This window comes from Capricornis sumatraensis, chromosome 1 (genome assembly GCF_032405125.1).
Source record: "Capricornis sumatraensis isolate serow.1 chromosome 1, serow.2, whole genome shotgun sequence".
In the NCBI taxonomy this organism is placed as follows: Eukaryota; Metazoa; Chordata; class Mammalia; order Artiodactyla; family Bovidae; genus Capricornis; species Capricornis sumatraensis.
Window position 1 is genome coordinate 160351175 of NC_091069.1, and position 24734 is coordinate 160375908.

Here is a 24734-nt window from a genome sequence, read left to right on the forward strand (position 1 = left end):
TCTCTTGCTTTTTTCATGATCCAGCGGATATTGGCAATTTGATCTCTGGTTCCTCTGCCTTTTCTAAAACCAGCTTGAACATCTGGAAGTTCACGGTACACGTATTGCTGAAGCCTGGCTTGGAGAATTTTGAGCATTACTTTACTAGCATGTGAGATGAGTGCAATTGTGCGGTAGTTTGAGCATTCTTAGGCATTGCCTTTCTTTGAAGCAGTATCAAATCTCAGATCACTTTCAATGACAAATTACTTGGGCAAATTACTTAACCTCTGCATATCTTAATTTTCTCATCTGTAAAACAGGGATAATGAAACTATCTATTTATAGGGCGATTGTAAGTTTTAAGTGAGTTAACATATGCAGAGCCCTTAGGACAGTGCCTGGCACATAGTAAGTCAATAATAAATATTACTGTTGTCGTTGAAAGTGATCTGAGATTTGATACTGCTTCAGTATTTAGGACCATCTGACAAAATTCAGCAATCTGGATCTCAGTTCACCTTATTTACCTCTTACTAACTAACACAACTCAGATGCACCCCATTATCTGAAAATACTTTAACAACCAGCAAGATTATTCACTGCTTTTTACAAAAATCCCTTTCAATTTAATTAAAAGTGTTCTTTGAAAATCTACTAATATATGTTAGACACAGTGTGAAAGATTCAATCTGTTTTCAAAGGAGTTATTATATTTGCAGATTAAACAAATTAATACACATAAACAAAAAATAATGCAAGATAGGAAAATGCTAAACTGAGCATAATAGGGTGATAAAATGGACGATAAGAACTACCATTTCTAATGGAAGAGGCCCACTTAGCAGTGTTGAAAGGGATAAAGATGATGTCACATTCAAAGTGACCCGAGTGGAGGGGACACTCCACACACTGCAAAGGAACTGACTGCTCTCTTATCTGTGACAAGCAAGACAAGTCTGATGGACAATCATGATTATAAAAAATATGGTGCCCTCCACACTGTAGACAGGCCACCAAAACCTTCATGCCTGGAAGAATTTAAAGTCTAGTTAACACAAGGACTAACATATGGACCAAGCAATATATCAGTGCAGTATAAGAAGGAAAAAAAAACATAACACAGAAGGCAAGAAATCTTTCTTCATTGGTGAAATGTAAGAAAACACACTGCTGCTGCTGCTGCTAAGTCACTTCAGTCGTGTCCGACTCTGTGTGACTCCATAGACGGTAGCCCACCAGGCTCCCCCGTCCCTGGGATTCTCCAGGCAAGAACACTGGAGTGGGTTGCCATTTCCTTCTCCAATGCATGAAAGTGAAAAGTGAAAGTGAAGTCGCTCAGTCGTGTCTGACCCTCAGCGACCCCATGGACTGCAGCCTTCCAGGCTCCTCCGTCCATGGGGTGGATTCTCCAGGCAGGAGTACTGGAGTGGGGTACCATTGCCTTCTCTGAAGAAAACATACTACATCTTGCTAAAGGCAAAAGAGAAAACAGGTCAATGAGGAGCTCCTTTTATTCCAGTTAAAACCTTGTGTTGTGTGCAATTCTTTTTCTAGGGAATATTTTTATAAAATAATCACCACAAAAAAACTCAAGCCAGTATAGAAAGGAGCTTATTTATTGACTCATTTGGCTTTCAGAGAATTCAGTTGATAATAGTATGATGATTTTAAGTACTAAAGATTCTGCATGTTCATTAGGGAGATGGTTTCTGGGAAATTTTAATTTTCTACTGATGCCTAATTATACAGTGGATGCACCTTACAGTCTTAGTACTCTCAATCAGATCATCTCCTTTTTGATCACATGAAACTCATTAAAATGAACAGTAATGATACACTTAGATGCAGAACAAAAATTAGACAAGTAAAAAAATAAAGAAAATGATAATGTATAGTTGTACATCCAAACTCTGCTACAAGACAACCAGGCAAGTCTCTCCAGGCTTACAGTGTAGAGATGGCAAAGCATGTGTGGTATCTGTATGTGTGTATGTATTACAAAAAGTGTGTGTGTGTGTGTGTATGTAAGTGTGTACATCTGTATGTATGTGTGTGTGTGTATACACTGTGATTAAGAGGATGAAATTCCAAATCAGGGAGCCTGGACTCAAACACAGCCCTGTCCTTGGTAGCTGTGTAATTATATCCGTGATCTGTGACTTCAAGAGTTACTTAGTTTCTATCTCCCTTTTTCTTTTTGGCCATATCAGGTAGCATGTGGGGCCTTAGTTGAATTGAGCGTCCCCTGCACTGGACGCTCAATGTCTTAACTACTGAACCATTAGGGAATTCCCTAGTTTCTTTTTTTCAGTTTAACTTAAAAAAAATAGTTAAAAATAATATCAGCTTTGTAAGTTTGTGTAAGGAGCTAACGTATAAAAGCCTCTTGAGTGAATGAATAAAATAAAATAATAATGATTTTAAAATGATAGCTATTATTATCAAGAAGGCCTGGTTCACTTGAAGCAATGTTCCAGTCATTGGACATGTCATATACATTGTCCATACATTTGAAAATAATATGCATATATTTATTTGCATAAATAAATGTACACAGGCATATTCATATATAACTTATTGCATACTACCATATCTTAGGGACCAATTGACATGCCTGAATCTTATAACTAGAAAGAATCCAGGATTCAAATTTATGGCTACCCAACATCAAAGAGGAGGATCTTACATAAAGCTTCTGATCAAGTACTGACAGAAGGCAAGAAAATGGGTGGAGAATCCCATTCTTTAGGGACTAGACTGTGGGCCATGGCAATTTGACACTGACATCCACCATATCATCGGGTGATACTGGTCCTGTCCTGAGGTCTGGTTTTCCTCTGTTCTATTCCCATGCTAGTACAAGCTTGCCAGCCAGGCAACATGCAGAGCTGGTGGTCACGACTTAGTGTTCAGGAATGCAGCACTCTGACTTCATTCCTTGGTCAACAACTTGTCACTGGGTTCCCACTGGCATTAGTGAAAATGTGTCCTGATGCAAAGTCCAAAGTGGATCCACCTACATACAAGAGCTTCCCTCTTTCACCTGGGGCAGGATAGGCATTAGTCGTTATGTTCCTAAAGGATAGCAGGTGGGCCTTCATCTCATGTAGTATAGCCCCATGGCCCTGGATGCTGCCACAGAGACTTCCCTAGAGCCCAGGGCAACGACAGAATGGCATCCATGTCTTCCAGTGGTTTGCAGTCTACTTTCACACATAGGGGGCTTCCCTGGTGGCTCGGACAGTAAAGCGTCTGCCTGCAATGTGGGAGACCCGGGTTTGATCCCTGGGTCGGGAAGATCCCCTGGAGTAGGAAATGGCAATCCACTCCAGCTCTCTTGCTTGGAAAATCCCATGGATGAAGGAGCCTGATAGGCTACAGTCCATGGGGTCGCAAAGAGTCGGACACGACCGAGCGACTTCACTTTCACTTCACTTTCACACACAGGACCCTAGACCCTGTCCTGGGCCTGAGTAGGGGCCTTGGCTCCCTATATATATGCCCTACCTCACCTTTCTCTTCCTACCTGTTTGCATTTTTTGCCAACTCTCTTCTTCAGGAAGATTGTCAGTCTCTGATAAGAAAGTCAAAATGTCCTAAGGGAAAATACTATTCCAGCTAGAGCACACTATGTGTTTCCTTCTGCTAAAAGTCTCTTACCTTATCCAGGCTGCTCACAGTCTGTGAAGCCCAACCAAACCAACTGGCTGTACTAATTTAGTGCTCCTGACCCCCACCCTCTCATATGACACCTATTTGAGGGCATTCTTCTGTATAGTAACTTCTTTGGCTTGATCGTGAAGCCCCCTATCTTTGGCCCCTACTTGGAACATCTCTGAACTTTGAACTTTACACTCATGTCTCCATCCTTGCCGGTAGTACAGATATGAGACTTGGGCCATAAAGAAGGCTGAGCACCAAACAATTGATGCTTTCGAGTAGTGCTGGAGGAGACTCCTGAGAGTCCTTTGGACAGTGTGGAGATCAAACCAGTTCAATCCTAAAGGAGATCAACCCTGAATATTCATTGGAAAGACTGATGCTGAAGCTAAAGTTCTAATTTTTGGCCACTGGATGCAAAGTGCTGACTGACTGGAAAAGACCCTGATGCTTAGAAAGACTGAGGGCAGGAGGAAAAGGGGGCAACAGAAGGTGAGATGATTGGATGGCATCACCAGCTCAATGGACATGAATCTGAAAATCCAGGAGGAGGCCATGGCAACTCACTCCAGTATCCTTGCCTGGAAAATCTCACACACAGAGAAGTCTGGTAGGCTAGAGTCCATAGGGCCTCAAAGAGTTGGACACAACACAGCGACTGAACAACAACTCCATCCTTTGAGAACTGAGATCCAGACATTTAAATCCCTCATTAACCATGCCCGTGAATGTTAAGGTTCTACACTGAAGCAAAAGGTAGAACAGTTTCTCTCAATAAGTTCAGCATCTAAAGCTACAAAAAAGACTTCTTAGAAGGCTATAATGTCATTAGGGTCTTAGTGAGGCAGAATTAAAAAAAAAAAAAAGAAAGGAAACAAGGGAAGGAGGGAGAGAAGGAGGGAAGGAGGAAGAGGAGAAGGAAGAAGGAAGGAGAACTTCAGTAACAATTTTCTTTTTCTCCTTCCTGATAAATGTCCCTCATTCCTTTGTTTTTAATAGCCCTTTCTGTCCTATCTTCTATCCTTACAAATTCTGATTCTTTATTACACTGGAGAGAAAACTAACATCCACTATATTGCTGGACCATGTAACAATAGGACAGTTAGTGACAATAATTTGATTTCAAAAGACATGTAACCCACACTATATCTAAATCAGTGCAGTTAGGAGACAAATCATAAAGTCATTCTATTGAATTTTCTCAATAATATCACCACTCAATAGAGAAAGAAAATCAGGAGTTGTCACTGCTTAGAAAATTCAACAAAGCAGGTAAATATCTTTACCTTAAATTAGATGTCAGTTTTCTTACTGTTTCCTTGACAGACGTGCTTTGAGAAGATTCTGTCAGTGAAGAAGCAACTTTACAACCACCACTCACAGAAACTCTGGCTTTGTATCCAGAACTTGGATTTAAATCTTCCACTGGCATACTGGGCAAAAACAAGCTGAGGGTTAGAATTTCTAAGTGGAAATCATATTAGATCTAATAAATGAAAAAATATTAATACACAACAAATGAGGTGTTAATATATAACAAATGAATGCATGGACATAAATGTAATGCTGAAAACTGTCATTTACACAGATATAAAAAAGCAATTCTCAAATATATGAAAACTGTTTATTCCTTAAAAATCTTGTTTCAAGGTTTTTGGGTAACCACAATTAAATAGAATTGGCAGTACTTTATTTTTAACAACAGCAGTCATCTACCACTTGCCTCCTATTTGTTGGAAGGAGTTTTTAAACTCAAGTTCTACTTTAGCCTGTAGGAGAGTGAAAATGTTAGTTGCTTCAGTCGTGTCTGACTCTTTGCGGCCTACCAGGCTCCTCTGTCCATGGAATTCTCCGGGCAAGAATACTGGAGTGGGTTGCCATTTCCTTCTCCAGGGGATCTTCCTGATCCAGGGATCAAACCCAGGTCTCCTGCATTGCAGGCAGATTCTTTACAGTCTGAGCCACCAGCCTGTGGGAGAGTGGGTGCTAAAGGTAGGTCCAGAAATAAAGCAAAGTCAGTTGAAAGAAATATTTAGTCAAGATCTGATGGAGGAAGAGTGTTTCAGGTGAAGTGTAATGATACTAGGGTAGAAACAAAGTAGGGTCTTTGAGAGATACTTGAGAAGGCCGGGGCTGCAGGGCTGGGGCACACAGGAAGACGCAGAGTGGACCTGAGAGGTACTGGCTATGGCGTGGGGACTGGAGCTTATTTAAGCAGAGCAGGTGCTCCCACTCGAGGGTTTCTTACATGGGAGGGAGGTAATCTGATTGACACATGTTTTAAAAGGATAACTGGCTGCAGCATGGAGATTAACTAACAATGATGATTCATGAAGTAGTGTATAGTGTGTTAATGAGGCCTACAGGTTTCAGTATTATGAGAATAAAAATGCTTAAGAGGGCTAGGGGATACACAATATGGGAGGCAAACCTGGGTAGGTAGGTTGGGACCAGATGATGCAGAGTCTTGTCTATCAAGTGAAAAGGAGATTTTTGTAATCCCCTCGTGCTAACATCCATGAATTAAGACCACAGCTCTAGAGAGTTTCCTGTATTCACACTATATGGGTCTTTTTAAAAAAATTGGATAATAGTTTATGGCAAATGGAAAGTGCTTCTACTGTCAACAGTTCTTTGGCATTAATTATACTGTCTAACTTCAGCTGATACTTTATTTAAGATTAAGAACATTATAACTAATGCTTAATTGTCCATTAAAGAACATTCACACAGTGTCTGGCACTTATTAATTATAACCTCCTTTATGCTGAAATTTTATTAGAGAAGTCCTTAAAGTTCTTTTTTTTTTTTACTTTACCATTGTGGGGATGCTGGAAACTCAGGCTGCTGTTGTCATGGAGGGTAAAATGCACTACACCAGAAGACACACATTCCTCCCTGAACCTTTGTTTCTTCTCCTACCACATAATAACAGAGCCTACTTCACAGGGCTGTGCCAAAGATTATACAAGATATACACAGAACTTATGCATACTGTTATTAAGTCCTCAGTAGATGGTACCTAGTTATCACTGTCTTTATAATCATCTTTATTATTACTACCACTAATAAATGAATTCAATAAGATTCTTCCATTAAGATTTTCTTAACTGGATCATAGTTCTAACATTCATATTTGAGATATGATTCAAAGATTATTTGAAGAAAACCAAAAGTTCATAAAAACCTAAAAGTAATATATGAAATAATACACAAACACACATAGGCAATGTGTGTATACACATACACACCCACATACACAGACACATTCAGAGCAGAGTGAGGCAAGAATTTGCTTCCTTGAAAACACTTTTTCCCTCTATTGGATAGCCAAAATATTCAGCTGATTACATTTAAATGTGACAAAAGCCTCATGTCAAGAATATCGTAGCATACAATGATTATTGCACTTACAAATATGTATGGAAATAAGATTATAAGCCATACAAAAAAAAAAACTTGGTCATGATTTCATAGTCATACCTTACATGACATTTTCATTCTTTGACTATATTAGAATAATTTGAATTAGTTGCTTGCTATGAGTAGGAAGTTAAGCCTGTTCCATTCCTGAATCCTCACAAAAGAAAATAAAAGGTTTGGGAAAAGAGTAAGAAATCTAGGGTATTCTATTCTTTCCTGTCTCCTTTAAAATTCTGTTCCACTTTTAATTGCCTTTGCTTGTTGCTATTATTTTCTTTCTCCTTGTATTTAAATACTGATAATTACTTTTCAACAGTATAATTGTACTCCCTTGGAATTTTGTATAATTGCAGTACACTCACCTTTCCCATTTAGGTGATGAAGAATTTCTCTTTATTTCTGGGGTATCACTGCACAGCTCCTGTTTTTCTTCAAAAGAACATAGACAAAAATGAAGATAACCACATTTTGGCAATCACACGTAAGAGTGGACTAAAGGAAGTGTTAGCAGCTCATTAACAACTTGCATGTAATTTGGCTTTGTATTCAAACACTCTTTTGTAAAACTGCACCAATATCTTCTCAAGACAATTTACAATAACCTCTTAATAAAGTGTACATAGTGTACAAGAATCTGAGAGCCTCTGTAGCTTGTTTTCTGGTAATTTACTTCTAATGATGCTTATTTTCTGTTATTGGTGTGCACGGGATAACTAACTGGAACTGTTTAGTGTCCCTTCTCTCAGCAGCCTCTGCACCCAGACAACTACTTGTCTTCCATAGTATCTTACTCTCTTCCTTTGGGTTCAGGTTCAAAGACATCTTGAAAGACCCCAAGCAGAAATGTGCCCCTAGAAGAGAGCTGGATTTTAAAGCAGTAAGAGACCTACAATCATTGAGTTTGTCTTCTCACTCAGGGAACCTCGGAATCAAGAGGTTCAGAGAGGTGAGTGCTTTGTTAACAGGCCATAGAAAAGCAGAGACTTCCCTGATGGCTCAGATGGTAAAGCGTCTGCCTGCAATGAGGGAGACCTGGGTTCGATTCCTGGGTCGGGAAGATCCCTTGGAGAAGGAAATGGCAATCCACTCCAGCACTCTTGCCTGGAAAATCCCATGGACGGAGGAGCCTGAAATGCTTTGATCCCCTTGGACTGGTTTCGAGAGGATCTTGGGGAGAGTCTAAGAAATAAGTCAACGTGTCCTTCTTCCATCTAACTCTAGAATCCTTTGTGATAACTGTGATATTGTTCCACCAAGTAAACCCTTGCTACAAAGTCCAAGGCCATTGAAGGCCAAGTGGAACAGGAAAGCAACAAGAAATGTTTTAGATGGTTAGGACCTGCCTGACTACTCTAAGGAGACATAAAAGAGAATAGACAGGTTTTCCAAGCACACTGCAGGCACTGTTGGTTTTACTCATGATCTGCATGCAAAGTGAAATTTCTTAACTTAATAGCCAACTAATTCATGATTACAGTCATTTGAAAATATTTCACAATTTGTTCCTTCCAAATCCAGGATGAGTATTTGAAATTAAATGTTAATTTTAGGATCAAAATTGTACTAACAATTTTTCTATTACAATTTGGAAATCCAACTGGCACATACTTGAAGGCACGTTAATAGCTTGAAACTTCTATAAAAGATTGGCTTTAAAATTAAGAGATTCTTACAATAGAAATCTTGATTGTGTAATGGCAAATTATCCCAATTATGATGAAAAAGAAAAAGTGTGATTTCTTATGGCCTGCACTAATGGGTTCAAATATAAAGATGTGAATGAATGACTGATTAGGTTACCTAAGCAACAAAGTATAAAGGAAAAGAGTGCTTACATCTAAGGGTGAACACGAAATGATGGCATGGATCAATACAAAAATGACTGGGAGTGTTTGAGTCAAAATGAACAGAGACCTATTTAGGAGACTAAGAAAGCCTTTAAAACTTATTTCAGATTAAGAAGATGACAATGAAAAAATAGTGGTTCTGCTGTTTAAGCCAATGGCATAATATTACTATAAAGGAGACAATGGTATAATAATAATATGAACATAATGAATTCTAGTAATAATAACAAATGAACACTAAAGAAAATAAAATTTTCTGAGTCTAGCTTGTTTCCAGCTTCTCTGTCCTGGGAAATTGTCTTTAGATTGAAAATTATAACATGGCAACTTTATGTTTTAAGAAAGGTCAAATCTCTCATCTGAGACAAATTACACCCCATGGATAATAAATGTGTTCGTTGAACTACTCTTAGTGATCTCAGAGGAGTCATGCAAAATAGGGAAAGAGCTAAATGATTGAAAACAGAGGAAGGTCATCATCATTTTCAAAAATAGCTTCTGAAAATGACAGACCTGATATCAATCCACAGCAGATTTCTAAATAAAATTCGATGAGGAGGGTGGCATCTATGCACTCTTGGGAATTCTAGGCAGTGAGGTCATGCAGGGGGCATTACTCTCAGGCAGGGAAGGCCCCTTCAAAATATGGGAGGCTGGCAGCTCAGTCTCTATCACCTCTCCTCCCACTGCTGGAACAACAGATTTATTTTTTCAAAATCCAAACTGCTACCATAAGACATGTCACATAAGTCAAACTGAAAACAATTCAAGACATTACAACTAATATATGTAAACAGAATTCTTTTTTTTTTACCTTTCTTCATAAGAGAAACTTCCTTTTTTTCTTGTTTCAATGGAACATCAGTGTCACTTTCATCTAAAATCTGAAAAACAAGCTCTTTATTTAAAGCTGCACCAAAACAAAGGGTATATTGTAAGGTGAAAAAATGACCTTGAACATCAATGCCCATATCAGAGAGAGAACATAAAGTATACTTTAGGGACATGTTATGAAGGGAGACAAACATACATGTTGTCAAAAATTATACTGGCATGCAGCTCAAGTATGGTTGCATTATAAATGTCATATTTACATCTATCATTTCTCCAAAGGAATATTTATATTCCTACCAATACTGCAGCAGATTTTTAAAAAATCCAATCTTAGGTGGACGTCATGTTGACTGTAACCCATGGGCCAAGTATTTGATCACTAGGAGCAACCATGGCGCCCCTGCTGTTGGGAAGGGCAGTCCCAGCCCTGGTCGCTACAGAATAGACACAGAGAATGAACTCGACATCAGTGCAATGAGAAGTCTGGGGAGGCTGGGGCCTCGGGCCCAAGAGTATGATGGGGAAGAATGCAGCCGAGGCTGGGAGCACACCTGGGAAGTTGAGGGAAGGGACACCTGGTCTTCTGACAAAACAGGAAATCTGCTTAAAGTGGGTTGAGGAGCCTTCATGTGTTGAATGCAGGAGTCAGGAGGGTTGGTGGCACTGAGAGTGAGGGGAGGGGTGTGTGTGTGTGTGTCTGTGTGTGTGTCTGTGTGTGTGTGTCTGTGTGTGTGTCTGTGTGTGTGTGTTGGTAGGGGGAGGGGATGGAGGCTAAGTGGAGCTGGGAGAATTTGTGGGGGTAGAATATGACAATCAGAAGCCAGGTATCCCATAACTTTGTGAACTCTGTAAGCCTATTTTTCAAGGCTCACACAAAATAAATTTACATTTTGGGAATACACTTTTTTAGATCAGAGAGATGGTGGGGGGAGGAGTAGAGAGAGAGTTTATTTATAAGTGTGAGTTGCTCAGTTGTGTCCAACTCTTTGCTACCCCATGGACTGTAGCGCACTAGGCTCCTCTGTCCACAGAAGTCTCCAGGCAAAAACACTGGAGTGGGTAGCCATTCCCTTCTCCAGGGGATCTTCCTGACCCAAGGATTGAACCCTGGTTTTCTGCATTGCAGGCAGATTCTTCACCGTCTGAGCCACCAGGGAAGCATGAGTTTGTTTATACCACTCAGGAAAATAGACCCAGAAGCTCCTTCCATGTATTTTCAAGTGTGTGAGAAGGTAGGGCAAAGACAGTAAAAAAGGAATATGGAGAAGACAGGAGGCAAAGCAAAAGCTCTGTCTGCTCCTTGATCTGAAAACCTCTGAACACGTGCTGAGATGCATGAGGCTCCTGACTATATCACCTGTTTGTGGCATGGAGCTGTCAGTTTTCTGGAGCTCACCCTTTGTGTGTGTATCCTTCGCCTTGTGTGTCCCCTCTAAACTACTAAACAAATGTGGAACAGAGAGGCTATCAACCCTTCTTCTCTCCTCTCCCAGGAAACAAAGGCACGTATTTTACACGGTGTTCGGGAAACAGAGCTCTGTCAGGAAGCAGGTTAAATGGGCACGCATGTAACCTAGCAACAAAACAGCAGTGAGGCTGTCCATCACCATCATTTTCTATTCCACCCAAATCAAGAGAAAGCAAGCTTTCAGGTAGGGGAAATAAATAAAACTGATTCTAAGCTACTTTGGTCTATTTCAAAATGTTTTTATTCTTACACTGTGAATAAATTCATGTGCCAGGAAGTAAATAAAATGCATATACTTTCAAAAGTTCATCTTGCAAAATGACTTTAAAATGGATATCTTATTTATTTCTGATGTAACAGAAAATTTAAACTTATCTTCTGATGTGTTGACATGTAAGGAAGATCTACATACTTTAAGCGTCTCTCCTTTGAACTGAATCTTTTCTGACTACTTTATAAGCAGCATGGGCTTACCTGGTGGCTCAGATGGTAAAGAATTTACCCACAATGTGGGAGACCTGGGTTTGATCTTCGGTCAGGAAGATCCCCTGTAGGAGGGCATGGCTACCCACTCCAGTATTCTTGCCTGGAGAATTCCATGGACAGAGAAGCCTGGCAGGCTACAGTCCCTGGGGTTGCAAAGAGTTGGACAGGACCGAGTGACTAACACTTTCACTTAAGCAGCACACACTATTTCCCACCACAGTTAACAGCAATCACAAGGGAACCTCAGGAGAGGAATGAACTACTTAACGCCTTTAGTAATAACCACTTTGTAATAATCTATGATGATCCTGCTCAGATGTGTTTATTTTCTTTGGTAACCTCTCCTTATGATGGAAATCAGACAAGATAAAAGAATCCAAGCTTAAAAAAAAATGGCAGGACTCTCAGCAGGAACTCTTGGGGGTGGTATTATTAACTCAGTCTCCTGAAATTCCTTTTGCATTTTATTATTTAGCTCTCTGCTTTGAGCTTGCTATGTGTAGGTCTGTTTCCATGAGGATCAGATATGTCCACTCACCCCCCTTGCCCAGATATTACTTAAACAAAGCTTTACCATCTCTATTGCAGGAGAGACTTCTTCTTTTCTTTTTTTATATTTCCTTTACTCTTTGGCATAGGAATGTTTAAAATATTTTGGATAAATAATTCACAGCCTACAGTATTTCTTTTTGAATGACACTGTATAAATATCTGAGTTCATAGGAAACTGTTTTTTGTTTGTTTACAATGTAGTTTTGAAGGTCTGGATTTTTTCAAGCTGAGACAAGAAAACACGTAGTTGTTTTCTCAATGACACTATTTGTATACTTTGATACTTGCGGAGCTCTTTCACATACATCATTTCATTATAGGAATGTTCTCCAGTCTCTTAGGCTTAACTGTGTCTCATACTCTGCAGTCTGGGGATATCTCTTTCCTAAGATTTTACCTCTAGTCATGAAATAGATAACACTTCCCACACAGTAAATGAGATTACAGTTAAGTCTTAACGAGAGGTTTTAGATACCTTAATTAAAATTATGTTAACAATAAGTAGAGTGGGATTTGTCAGTTCTCCAAGGGATGCAAAGGATCAGCATAATACCACACGCTCAGTTTTGTGAAGTATCTATTTAAGAGGATAAATAAATCATAAAAAAGTTGGAGAGAGGAGAAAGAACACATCATAGTCAACTGTGTAACAATTTTCTCTCAACTGTCCTTAAGGAAGCCTTAGAACTGTTGATATCACTTTGGTTTCTCTCCGTTTCCTTGCCCCTCCACACCCATCCCAAACATCTTATCAAGGACCCATGAAGGCTAGCAGGCCAGTTTGTGGCCTCCTGCCAAGTTCCAAGACCCTTCCTGTTTTCACTCTCTCACAGTTAATGCTATGTTCTAGGTACCTCCCTTTGGTTCATTAATGCATTCAATAAAGTTGAGTTTCCTGTATGGGTCAGATGCTGCTATGATGAAGACAACAAAGTCCTTTCTTTGTGGAGCTTATTTTCTAGCGAGGCAGAAGGATACTAAACAAGAAAAATGACAGTTGTGTAACTCTGCAAGTTCTGTGAAAAAATAACGCAGGTGAGAGGAGAGTGAATCAAGTTACACAGAGGCCTCTCTGGGCTCACAGTTCTCTTCCACACTCGCCTCCTCCAGGTCTTGGACTTGCTGTGGATTGGTTTATTCCCCCAACTTTTTTCTAGTCTCTCCTCACACACCCTCCTTCAGCTTGGCCTTGCTTGCCCCCTCTATATAAAACTGCTCTCACTCTCATCGCCCAACAATGACACTTCCTACCCCTTCCTCTGCTCTATTGCTCACCTAGGCACTGACCACTGTCCACCATGCAACAGAGGTTACTTATGCATCTTGTCTGTTGTCAGATCCCCCACTAGAATGGAAGGAGCATGAAGGCTGGGAGTAGGACCTAATTTTTACCTGCTGTATCTCCAAAATCTAGGTCAGTAACTGATACTCCATATATTCATAGAAAGAAAGTGAGTTAAAAAGCAAGTCAAGAAAATCCATGTGTGTCGCTGAGGGTGGGGAGTTGTGGAGTCCAGGCCTTATGAACAAGGGAAAAGGATGTGAAGGAAAAATAAACTTATAGAGTTGGAGGCCAAGGTAGATGAGGGTTACTAGAGTGAAGTGAGAGAAGGCATGAGTAGTAGGCAGTGAGGACAGAAAGGAGGCGAGGCCAGGTCATACAGGGCCTTGGAGGGCACTTCATTTTGTTCTAAATGTGAGCAGAAGCCAACAGAGGGTTCCCCTCCCATACTGTTGGTGGGAATGTGAACCGGTGTAGCCACTATGGAGGTTCCTTTAAACACTAAAGATAGAGTTGCCATATGATCCAGCAATGCCACTCCTGGGCACATATCCAGACAAAACTCAAATTTAAAAAGACACATGAACCCCTATGTTCATGCAGCACTATTCACCGTAGCCAAGACATTGAGACAACCTAAACGTCCACTGACAGATGAATGGATCAAGTGGCGGAACAGCATTCATCTATGAAAAGGACGGAATATCATTCATCCATAAAAAAGAATGGAATAATGCCATTGGCAGCAATGTGGATGGACCCAGAGATTATCATGCTAAGTGAAGTAAGTTAGAAAGAGAAACACAAGTACACATATGACATCACTTACGTGTGAAATCTAAAATAACCCCACAAATGAACATATGTATGAGACAACAGACTCACGGACATAGAGAACAGACTTGTGCGTCAAGGGGTCGGGGAGCAGGGGCAGGAAGGACTGAGAGTTGGGGATCAGCAGAGGCAAGCTACGATATATAGGGTGGATAAACAAGGTCCTACTGTATAGCAGAGGGAACTACATTCAATATCCTGTGACAAACCACAGTGGAGAAGACTATGACAAAGAATATATGTATGTATGTATGTATAACTGAGTCACTTGCCGTACAGAAGAAATTAACACACATTCTAAATCAATTATACTTCAGTAATATTTTCTCGAAAACAAGCCATCAGGAGGTTCTATCGGTAAGTAGGAGAAAAGCATAATCTGATATATTTTGGATGAGATACTCAGATTTTTCACACTGTGGAGTCAAAAATAAGCAGTGGAAACATTTATAGGTCTATTATTGTGGTCCTGGTGAGAGATGTTAGTGAATTGGCCAAGTGGGTAGCTATGGAGGTGACAGAACAGAGTATATATTTGAAGGTTGAGTCAGTAAGATTGGTAGATAGGTTAAGTACAGGCTGTGAAAGATGGAGAGAAATTCAAGTTTTGCCCTGAGTAGCTATGAGTGATGGTAACATTTACTGATATGGAGAAGCATGCAGAAGTCCCTTGGAATTTTTTCCCTCCTGATTTAGATATCCTTCTGTGTCCCAACTCATCCTGGTAATTATTATTTTTCTGTCTATACTCAATCCCTCAAATAAAACTTCAGGGGGTTAACTTATACTAAACTGTGGAAAATTCTGAAAGAGATGGGAATATGAGACCACCTGACCAGCCTCCTGAGAAATCTGTATGCAGGTCAGGAAACAACAGTTAGAACTGGACATGGAACAACAGACTGGTTCCAAACAGGAAAAAGAGTGCGTCAAGGCTGTATATCGTCACCCTGCTTATTTAACTTATATGCAGAGTACATCATGAGAAATACTGGTCTGGATGAAGCACAAGCGGAATCAAGATTGCTGGGAGAAATATCAATAACCTCAGATATGCAGATGACACCACCCTTATGGCAGAAAGTGAAGAAGAACTAAAGAGCCTCCTGATGAAAGTGAAAATGGAGAGTGAAAAAGTTGGCTTAAAGCTCAACATTCAAAAAACTAATCATGGCATCTGGTCCCATTGCTTCATGGCAAATAGATGGGGAAACAGTGGAAACAGTGGCTGACTTTATTTTGGGGGGCTCCAAAATCACTGCAGATGGTGATTGCAGCCATGAAATTAAAAGACGCTTGCTCCTTGGAAGGAAAGTTTGGACCAACCTAGATAGCATATTCAAAAGCAGAGACATTACTTTGCCAACAAAGGTCCATCTTGTCAAGGCTATGGTTTTTCCAGTGGTTATGTATGGATGTGAGAGCTGGACTATAAAGAAAGCTGAGTGCTGAAGAATGGATGCTTTTGAATTGTGGTGTTGGAGAAGACTCTTGAGAGTCCCTTGGACTGCAAGGAGATCCAACCAGTCCATCCTAAAGGAAATCAGTCCTGGGTGTTCACTGGAACGGCTGATGTTGAAGCTGAAACTCCAATACTCTGGCCACCTGATGCGAAGAGCTGACTCATTTGAAAAGACCCTGATGCTGGGAAAGATTGAAGGCCCGCGGAGAAGGGGACGACAGAGGATGAAATGGTTGGATGGCATCACCGACTCAATGGACATGAGTTTGAGTAGACTCCGAGAGTTGGTGATGGACAGGGGTGCCTGGCGTGCTGTGGTCCATGGGGTTGCGAAGAGTCGGACACAACTGAGCAACTGAACTGACTGCACTGATGCAAACAATGGCTTCACTGCATCAGCCACCCTAACTCCACATCTTTGCCCCAGTTATTTTCAGCTGATTTAAGGACACTGACCCTGCTAAAATTTCAAATCCTCAGTGCCACCCTTGCCCACTTAGATTCCTCTGGTCAAGTCCTCTTTATATTTATAATGACATCATTGTTCCAGGTTTCCATCTCAAAACTGTCATCACTGTTTATGGTTTAAGCTACCATACACCTTTCCAGGTTGTGCTATTTTTCCTTCATAATATTTCAATATCCCTTGTCTTCCTGTACTAAAATCTCCAGGCAGAAGATTCCAACTTGGTTTTTTCATCCTTAGTTTCTCATCTTTGCAGTACTGCTTGACTATCACATTTTCATAACATAAAGAATTAATTCTTTAGAGAAAATCTCCACTATTCAACTTTCCTTCTCAAAACTGGGCTCTAGGTCCTGACTACTTTCTCCTTCAGGTACAAACTCTTAACTGGTTTTCAAAGCTCTTTTCAATGTGATTCTAAGATATCTGGAAATATTTTCAGTCTTTCTTAATAAGCATCCTCCATAACAACCAAAATAGTTCTCTTCAGAATCCCCTGTGAGCATTAGGTAGCCTTCTGCCTCCATGCCTTGCCCCACACTGTCCTCTCAACCTGAAATACATTCCTCCTTTTCTTGTAAGTCTCTCCCACATTTTAAGACAACTCCCACTCTTTCCAAAATGTCTTTTTTAATTTGCTCTAGCACATACTCTTTTCCCTGAAGAAGTATTAAAAGTAAATTACAAATAGTTTTAATTGTTTTCATATCTATGGGACCCAGACAAGAGTAGAATCTTGTAGCAGCCTTGATTCTTATCAAGACACTTCAAAACAGAATTCAACACCTGAATCCATCTCCCAAAATCAAATCCAACTGTACAAAGCATTAATAAATATACAGGTTTTACTGAAAATTCTGTTGAGACAAGGAGGAAACATTTAAAGAAGGCAAAAATCAGCTTAAAATTACCATGAAAACACTCTAGCTTACTTCTTCAGTTGCTAGCTGTCTCATCTCTCTCTACACACCTTCTCCTCCAGACTCTCCAGTTCCACAGCACCAGTGTTTTTCTACTTGTGGGATTACCTCCTTTTCCCTCCCTCCCACCTCTTCCCACATACACAGGGTCACTCTTCAGCTCTGGCTTCTTTTCCACATAGCATTGTCACTCTCTCAATTTGCATTCTTTACTCCCACCTCCTGGCCCCCCACCGAAGGCAACTGCCCTCTTTGGAATTACAAAAGGTGGTTTTTAAAAATGTTTTTCATAATATAAAGAATTATTTTCATTCTGTTACAAATCATCCCATCAGTTCTCATAGTAACCCTAAGAGTAGGTAATATCATTATTCCCCTTTTATAGGTAAGAAAACAGAAGACTGTGAGTTGATACAGCTGACATGTGGCATGTAGGGCTGAATGTGAACCTGGATCAATCTGTCAGAATTCATAGTCTGTCTCCTTTCCATAAAACAATGCTAACTCGTGGTTTTGTAAAATCGTCTTCCAATTTTTCTGCTCCTCTAGGGTAGAGATAATGGTTTTTGTATGTGTGTGTGTCCTTCCAAATCCCTAATGGAGACTCAATAAATGTGTCTTAAATTGGTGTATGGTTGCTGACAGTTCACAAACTGGTATTTGAATATTTAGATTCATTATAATTCACCCACGAGACTTCCCTCTAGGTCAAGGGCGGTATCACATATTGTCTTTGTGTCTGTCAATCTGTCGGTGAGTTGATGAATGATGCTGCAGAGGGTGAGTATAGACAATTTTTCCTCCAAAGCCCTTGGGGCAACTCTGGTTTTTATCTCATAAAGGGGCTGCTATATCTGAAATTTCTGATACCGTCAGCAACAATCACAGGACAATACAGGCTCCTACAGAGGCAATGGTAACATCATCAACCAGGAAAATGGACTAAGAAATGGCCTGCTTTTGAAAGTAACACATCTTCAATCATCTGAAATCATATGGCAATATCAATGCAGTTTCCTACTAAACTTTTTTTTCTGTTATAAGTCTGAAAAATTTATATATCTAATTTGTATATTTAAAGGGTGAATGCGGCTGATTTAGGGATTAGCTATGCAAGTTGTTTACTTTTTTGAATCTTTTTTTGGGTTACTGAGTCATCTTTTCATTTTCACTGTCATACAGTACTGATGCTAAAACTTATTGTTGTCTTTCGTTTGTTTTTGGATTTGGGTTGCTTCTTGGGGGTACTACCATAGAGCATAAACCTAGACATGGGGAACTCATCAGCTCTTCCAGACCTTCCTCAGCTTCTGTGTTACCCCACAGAGGCCCTGTCAATGACCTCAGGGATTCAGAGTTGGTTGATGCCTTTCCTGGGCTGGCATCAGCGTCTTTTGAAAGATGCCAGAAAGAGCTAATCAGGTGCAACTGGTAAAGGATTTAACTTATGCTGAGACTGGAAGATGGTTCCACCCACTCATTCCTTTACTCATCAATCTTTCCTCAGCCCCAGAAAGTGCCACACTCTGAACTAAATGCTGGAGGTTACATCTTTCAGAGAAAACCCTGGAGACACTGTAGTCAAATTCTCAAAATACATCTGTCAGTGGTGATGAGGCCACTGAGTTTTTTAAATGTCTGTGGTTTTGAAAAATGAAAGGAATCCATCTGTCAGTGTGTTCCTAAGGCCAGGTACAAAGCAAAAAAACCTTAAATGACCACAGAGGACAAAAGGGCTCAGGCCAATCCAACCAAAAAGGTAGTATGGTCTGTGGTTATTAAACAGGCAGGTCCAACCTGAGTTAAAACAGCCATACCCTAGATATTCTTTCCTTACCTTAGCAAATGATATTCAGAGCAGTAACTGAAAGAAAGATTATTATAAAATATGGAAAAGCAACAGATACTGGTATAGGAAAAGGTAAATGCTGTTTTGTGTTAGAGTCAGAAAATTTGCATCATGTCAACTTGGAGTACATGCTGTGCCAAGAGGAACAAGAGCATGTGTGTAACAAAAAGTACTTTTATCACCCTGACTTGAGTCTCAGAAAATTATTCTTGCTGAACTTTTCTAACGTACTGTTGGCATTGGTAATTTTATTCCCCGCAGGTTCCTGCATTGTGAAGCATTCTTCTAATTGATCATTTGCTTGCCTGACCATCTGTTGTGGTTTGGCAACCTAATTTTCCCCATCACCTTTCGGAATAGATCCCCGAGAATGTCTATTCCATAGAGTCACTCCTTAGATCTCAACTGGTGACATAACTTGAGACTGCTTACCTCTTTGACAAGATGCTTGAGAATCTAGCCTATTGCTTCCTTTTTATTGTTATTGCTTCTGTTAAGCAGGGTACAATGACAGGTGATCAGATCACATCACTTTGAGGGGCACTAGGGTCCTATGGAGCTCATATGCCAAATTTTTGCCTGGAGTAAAGTTGAACTGCCAATTTATCACAGAACAGTGCACAAGGAGCTTTTAATTGAACTCAGACAAACCCTTAATTACAACAGTACCACGGGGCATTGCTCCAGTAAAGCAGAACTGTCTAGCAAGCTTCACTCAGACTTGGATTCCTCAGACATCTGTGAGAGGTGCTACAAAAGAATTTCTGCTTCCCCCCCTTCTGGAGTTAACTGGGACATGTTTGAACTTTACACTTGGGTGTGTAAATGTCTGAGACAGAAACGGTTCAGAATAGCCAGTATTCATTAAAAGGGAGGGCAGGGTGTGTGTCTTGAGCATGGAAGATGGAAAATAATATTTTCTGGAGGCCAAGGGTCAGGAGACACCAGCTCATGGGAGGGGTTGACAGTACAGTTATGATCACAACTATATTATTAGACTTACAATCTTAGGAGAGGAGAAAACTCTCCTTTCCAGGAATCAATCCTGAGACGATTACCCTGATGATTACTATGAGATTCTAGGTTGACTGGAAAGAAAAGCATCAGATCTTGCACACAAAAGGTCAAGTTTGGGGTGGATAAGGTAAGAAATGCATTAAAGGGAAGTTAGCTTAATCTGGGCAATGAACTGGATTAAAAAAAAATGAATTCAAGACTCTTGGCTAGAGAATGCCCATCTATGAAACTTTGGAAAGCTATCTAAGCCAACATAGGCTGAATGTGAATCAATGCAGTATTTATCTGTGCCTTCAAATCCTGACCCCTGAGTAAGGAGTATCTGTGCACTCCACCCAGTCTGCGTGGGATGGTCTGGCTGAACTGATGTGGGGTCAGCACATGGACATGAATGACAGAGGGAGAAGCCCTAATGAGGACAGGTTAAGGAAGTGGGAGCTAGGGTTGAAGGTGACCACTTCCTGAGAGTATGATCCTCAACAAGTTTATTTTCCTCATCTGTAAAAATGGGGATGAAAAGAGAACATATCCCTTCAGTTATTAAAACAATTAGATGAGATGATACATGTGAAGTATCGTAGCTGAATTTCATCATGGTCACACAGAAAAAGGAAAGGCTAACTCCGTGAAAACACACATAGTACACACACACACACACACAGAGGAAAATTTCAGAAAAAAATAGTTTTGCAGGAGCTGAGATTAAAAAAACTGGATTGCACTAGTTACCTTGAAATGGGGGAGGAAACCATGGCTAACAAGCTTGTGCAAAATAATGAAAGAAGTCTGCTGCAGCGCAGACTGGTGATCCCACAAATAACATCTCTGAAGGTCCAATCGAATGGCTATGTAGGGCATCCTGAAGAGCGTTAAGATGTCCTTAAAAACAAAACTCACTATTTTCATGACAGTTTTTAATCTCTAAAAAATGCCTGGAGTTTTAACTGTATCCCAGTTGGATATTTCCGCAGCTCCAAATGATATGCAAGCAAGGTCTTATCAAGAACACTCTTACTGCATGGATTTGGAAAATGAATGGCCCATGGTGGCTGAAAGGCCAAGCATAAATTAGTATCAAAAAGGAAAAAGGAAGAGAAAGAAGGGAAACTGCCACAGAAGTGACACCTGCAGACTATGTGATCAGAAGGAACTGGAGGTAAGGAATATGAAGTCCAGCACCCCATGAAGGATTAAGGAGCATGTGAAGTGTGATATACATGAGATGCAAACATTAAAAGTGACTCAAAAATAAGGATTACCCCACTGAGAAAGAATATTTTTTTAAAAAAATAGCCTCCAGAGACTAGGCCTTGGAGAAAAGAAATATAAAAAGCATTTAATTAAGGACTAAGGGGAGTAGGAGGAGGAAGAAGTCAGGAAACAGATCAAACTGCTGTAACCTTGAGCCCAGCAAATGAAGTGACTTTGGAGATTATGACAATATAACTGAAATAATCAGCAATGGTTGGATTCAATATAAATCTGAAAAACAATCAATGCTTTTATCATTTCACTTGAAACTGCACAACTGTTGGTACAAGAGCCAATGTAACATGTGTCTGAAACTTGGAAGAGAGGAAAATGAAGTACTCTAATATGACAAAAAAATTCTTTCCGAAGGCAGACTGACAGACATTAACAACACACAAAAGAAAGAATGTGCTGATCAGAATAAAGACGTTCACAGTATTATTTATAATAGCCAAGACACTGAAGCAACCTAAGTGTCCAATGACAGATAAATGGATAAAGAAGATGCGGTAATACGTACAGTGGAATATTACTCAGCCCTAAGTCAGAATGAAATCTCGCTATTTGTGACCACATGGATGTACGTGAAGGTCATTATGCTTAGTGAAATAAGTCAGATAAAGACAAATGCTGTATACCTTCATTTATATGTAAGCATACACATGCATTCATGCTTAGGGAGCATGTGAAATGTGATATACATGATATGCAAATATCGAAAGTGACTCCAAAATAAGGATTATCCCACTGAGAAAGAATATTTTTTTAAATAGCCTCCAGAAACCGTAGGCCTTGGATAAAAGAAATATAAAAAGCATTCAATCAAGGATTAAGGGGAGTAGGAGGAGGCAGAAGTTAGGAAAACAGATCAAACTGCTGTAACCTTGAGCAGGTCATTCATTTGAATAAATATAACAAAACAGAAACAGATTCACAGATACAAGAACAAACCAGTGATTGCCAGAGGGAAGAAGGGGGAAGGAGTGGTGAAATAAGTGAAGGAGATTAAGAGATACAAATTACCAGTTATAAAGTCAATAAGTTACAAAATGTAATATATAGCACAAGCGATGCATTCCATGTTTTATAATCACTTTGTACTGTACCCGATCTATGAAACTAGTGAATGACTATGTTATATACCTTAAACTAATGTCATGTTGTAAGTCAACAAGTATTTCAATAAATATTTTAAAAGAGTGGATATGAAGCCTACTGTTGGGTACTGAAAAAAAAGGAAGAGAGATGTTCTCCATGTAATGTGAACAACAACAACAACAAAAAACACACACTGGAAGAGCACAGGATGAGGGAGCCGGGCCGGTGCCCTTCCAGTGTTACAGTTACAACTGGTCACATCATTCCAGTTATCCTGTGCAGGGAAGTGGACACAGCAGGCTGGCTTAGCTGGGAGCTCTTTAAATATTCAGGCACATAGCTCACCAGCACTGTCAAACTGTACTGGCCAACCCATGCAGACTGGCATAAAGGGAGAAAACACACGATGAAAGTCAGAATGTGTCTTCCAATTGGACTGAGGCTGGGTTTATCTCTCAAATGACTAAACGGCTGCTATGATATTATACAACGGTCTTATGAGTTTGGATAATGTGAAATCATTTCTGTGAGATAAGACTTTCTTTGGTGAACTGAAGATATATTTTAGAGCCTATCACACCTGATGCTTTCAAACTGTGGTGCTGCAGAGTCCCATGGACAGCAAGGATAATCAAAACAGTTAATCCTAAAGGAAATCAACCCTGAATGGTCATTAGAAGGACTGATGCTGAAGCTCCAATACTCTGGTCACTTGATGCGAAGAGCTGACTCACTGGAAAAACCCCTGATGCTGGGAAAGATTGAAGACAGGAGGAGAAAGGGAAGAAGAGGATGAGATGGGTGGATGGCATCACTGACTCAATGGACATGCGTTTGAGCAAAGTCCAGGAGATAGTGAAGGACAGGGAAGCCTGGCATGCTGCAGTCCATGAAATCACAAAGAGAAGGATAGAACTTAGTGACTGAACAATAGCATGACCCCTGAAAATAAGACCCTGGGCTGCAGTAAATTCATCAAAATAATAAAAACCACCTAACTGTGGCAAGTGGTGGGTAGCCAACTACTCTTCCTTAAGTGATAACCCAATGCAGCCCTGCGTGCCCTCTTTCTTGAAATTTGACAGGTACACGGTCAGAATTAAAGCTCACGCACACGTGCATACACACACACATACAAGTACCACAGTTAGAAGATAACTGGGGAGGAGCCCAGGGGTTAAGAACAATCTTTTTTAATTTCTAAGTTTAACAAAGTACAGGCAGACAAACATGCGGAAGCAATTATTTCCTACTTGAATTGCTGCAACCACAGCCACACAGAAAAATTAACGGGCATCTCTGGATAATGTATAGTGTTTATCCAGATTAATTAGATACCATGAATTTGCAAATGGACTTCCTGCTAGGATCACAGGGACCCAAATCAATCATACCACACACATTCATGCCAGTAACATAAGAACTTGAGAAGTATTACATAAAAAGACAACAACAATTTTAACATAAATGTCATACTTAATTTGTGAAAAAGCACTTGCTAAAAGCTGCATGCAGAGGACAGAGAAGTGACAAAGCAATGGCTACATGAAAAACACACAAAGACTTTGAAGATTCTGCAAAGCAGGTGGGGACGAGTAATATGCAAGGGTACAGTTCCATCCATTTGGCTTCAAAGAGGTTCAGAGGCTGAGTTGTTCACACTAGTTATATAGTCCTCTCCTCTTTTCTGGCCTCTGATTAAATGTGGACCCTTTTCCTTTTGAAACTATGTTGGTGCTCACTTCCTCCACATCCTGTATTTAGTTGTTCCTTCCTGTCAATGTGAAGGGTTTTTTTTCTTTTCCCATTCACAAATCACTTCTAGAGCTTTTCAACATCCTTTCAGATTCCTTCTTAAAACAATTATAATTGTGGAGGAAATGATATGATATTTGCGAGTAAAGGGGGTGACCGGGGAGGGGGAGGACACAGATGAAACAAGATCAATCATGAACTGATAACTGTTGGAACTAGGAAATGGGCACACATGGGTTGACTGCTGTTTGAAATGTTCCATCTTGGAACCTTTTTAAAATAAACCTCCAGTGCTCGCTTCGGCAGCACATATACTAAAATTGGAACGATACAGAGAAGATTAGCATGGCCCCTGCGCAAGGATGACACGCAAATTCGTGAAGCGTTCCATATTTTTACAAGCAGCAAGGGAAAAACAACAAATAACACACAAGGGGATTCCCATAAGGATAACAGCTGATCTTTCAATAGAAACTCTTCAGGCCAGGAGGGAATGGCAAGACATACTTAAAGTGATGAAAGACAATAACCTACAGCCCAGATTACTG

At 40.1% G+C, this 24734-nt stretch overlaps 1 protein-coding gene and 1 non-coding gene across 2 annotated transcripts in view; one reads left to right on the top strand and one right to left on the bottom strand.

Moving 5' to 3' along the window:
- Positions 1–24734, bottom strand: part of MORC1 (MORC family CW-type zinc finger 1) — a 164226-nt gene that overhangs the window by 19171 nt on the left and 120321 nt on the right. The window contains exons 20-24 of the mRNA XM_068968384.1: positions 20812–20961; positions 14148–14220; positions 9727–9822; positions 7428–7494; positions 4929–5090 (exon numbers count right to left, since the gene is read on the bottom strand). Of these exons, the coding sequence (XP_068824485.1) occupies positions 4929–5090; positions 7428–7494; positions 9727–9822; positions 14148–14220; positions 20812–20961 (548 nt within the window). The remainder of the gene's footprint in view (positions 1–4928; positions 5091–7427; positions 7495–9726; positions 9823–14147; positions 14221–20811; positions 20962–24734) is intronic.
- On the top strand, positions 24477–24583 carry LOC138093217 (U6 spliceosomal RNA). The gene has a single exon (XR_011146020.1). It is a non-coding gene; the product is annotated as a U6 spliceosomal RNA (small nuclear RNA).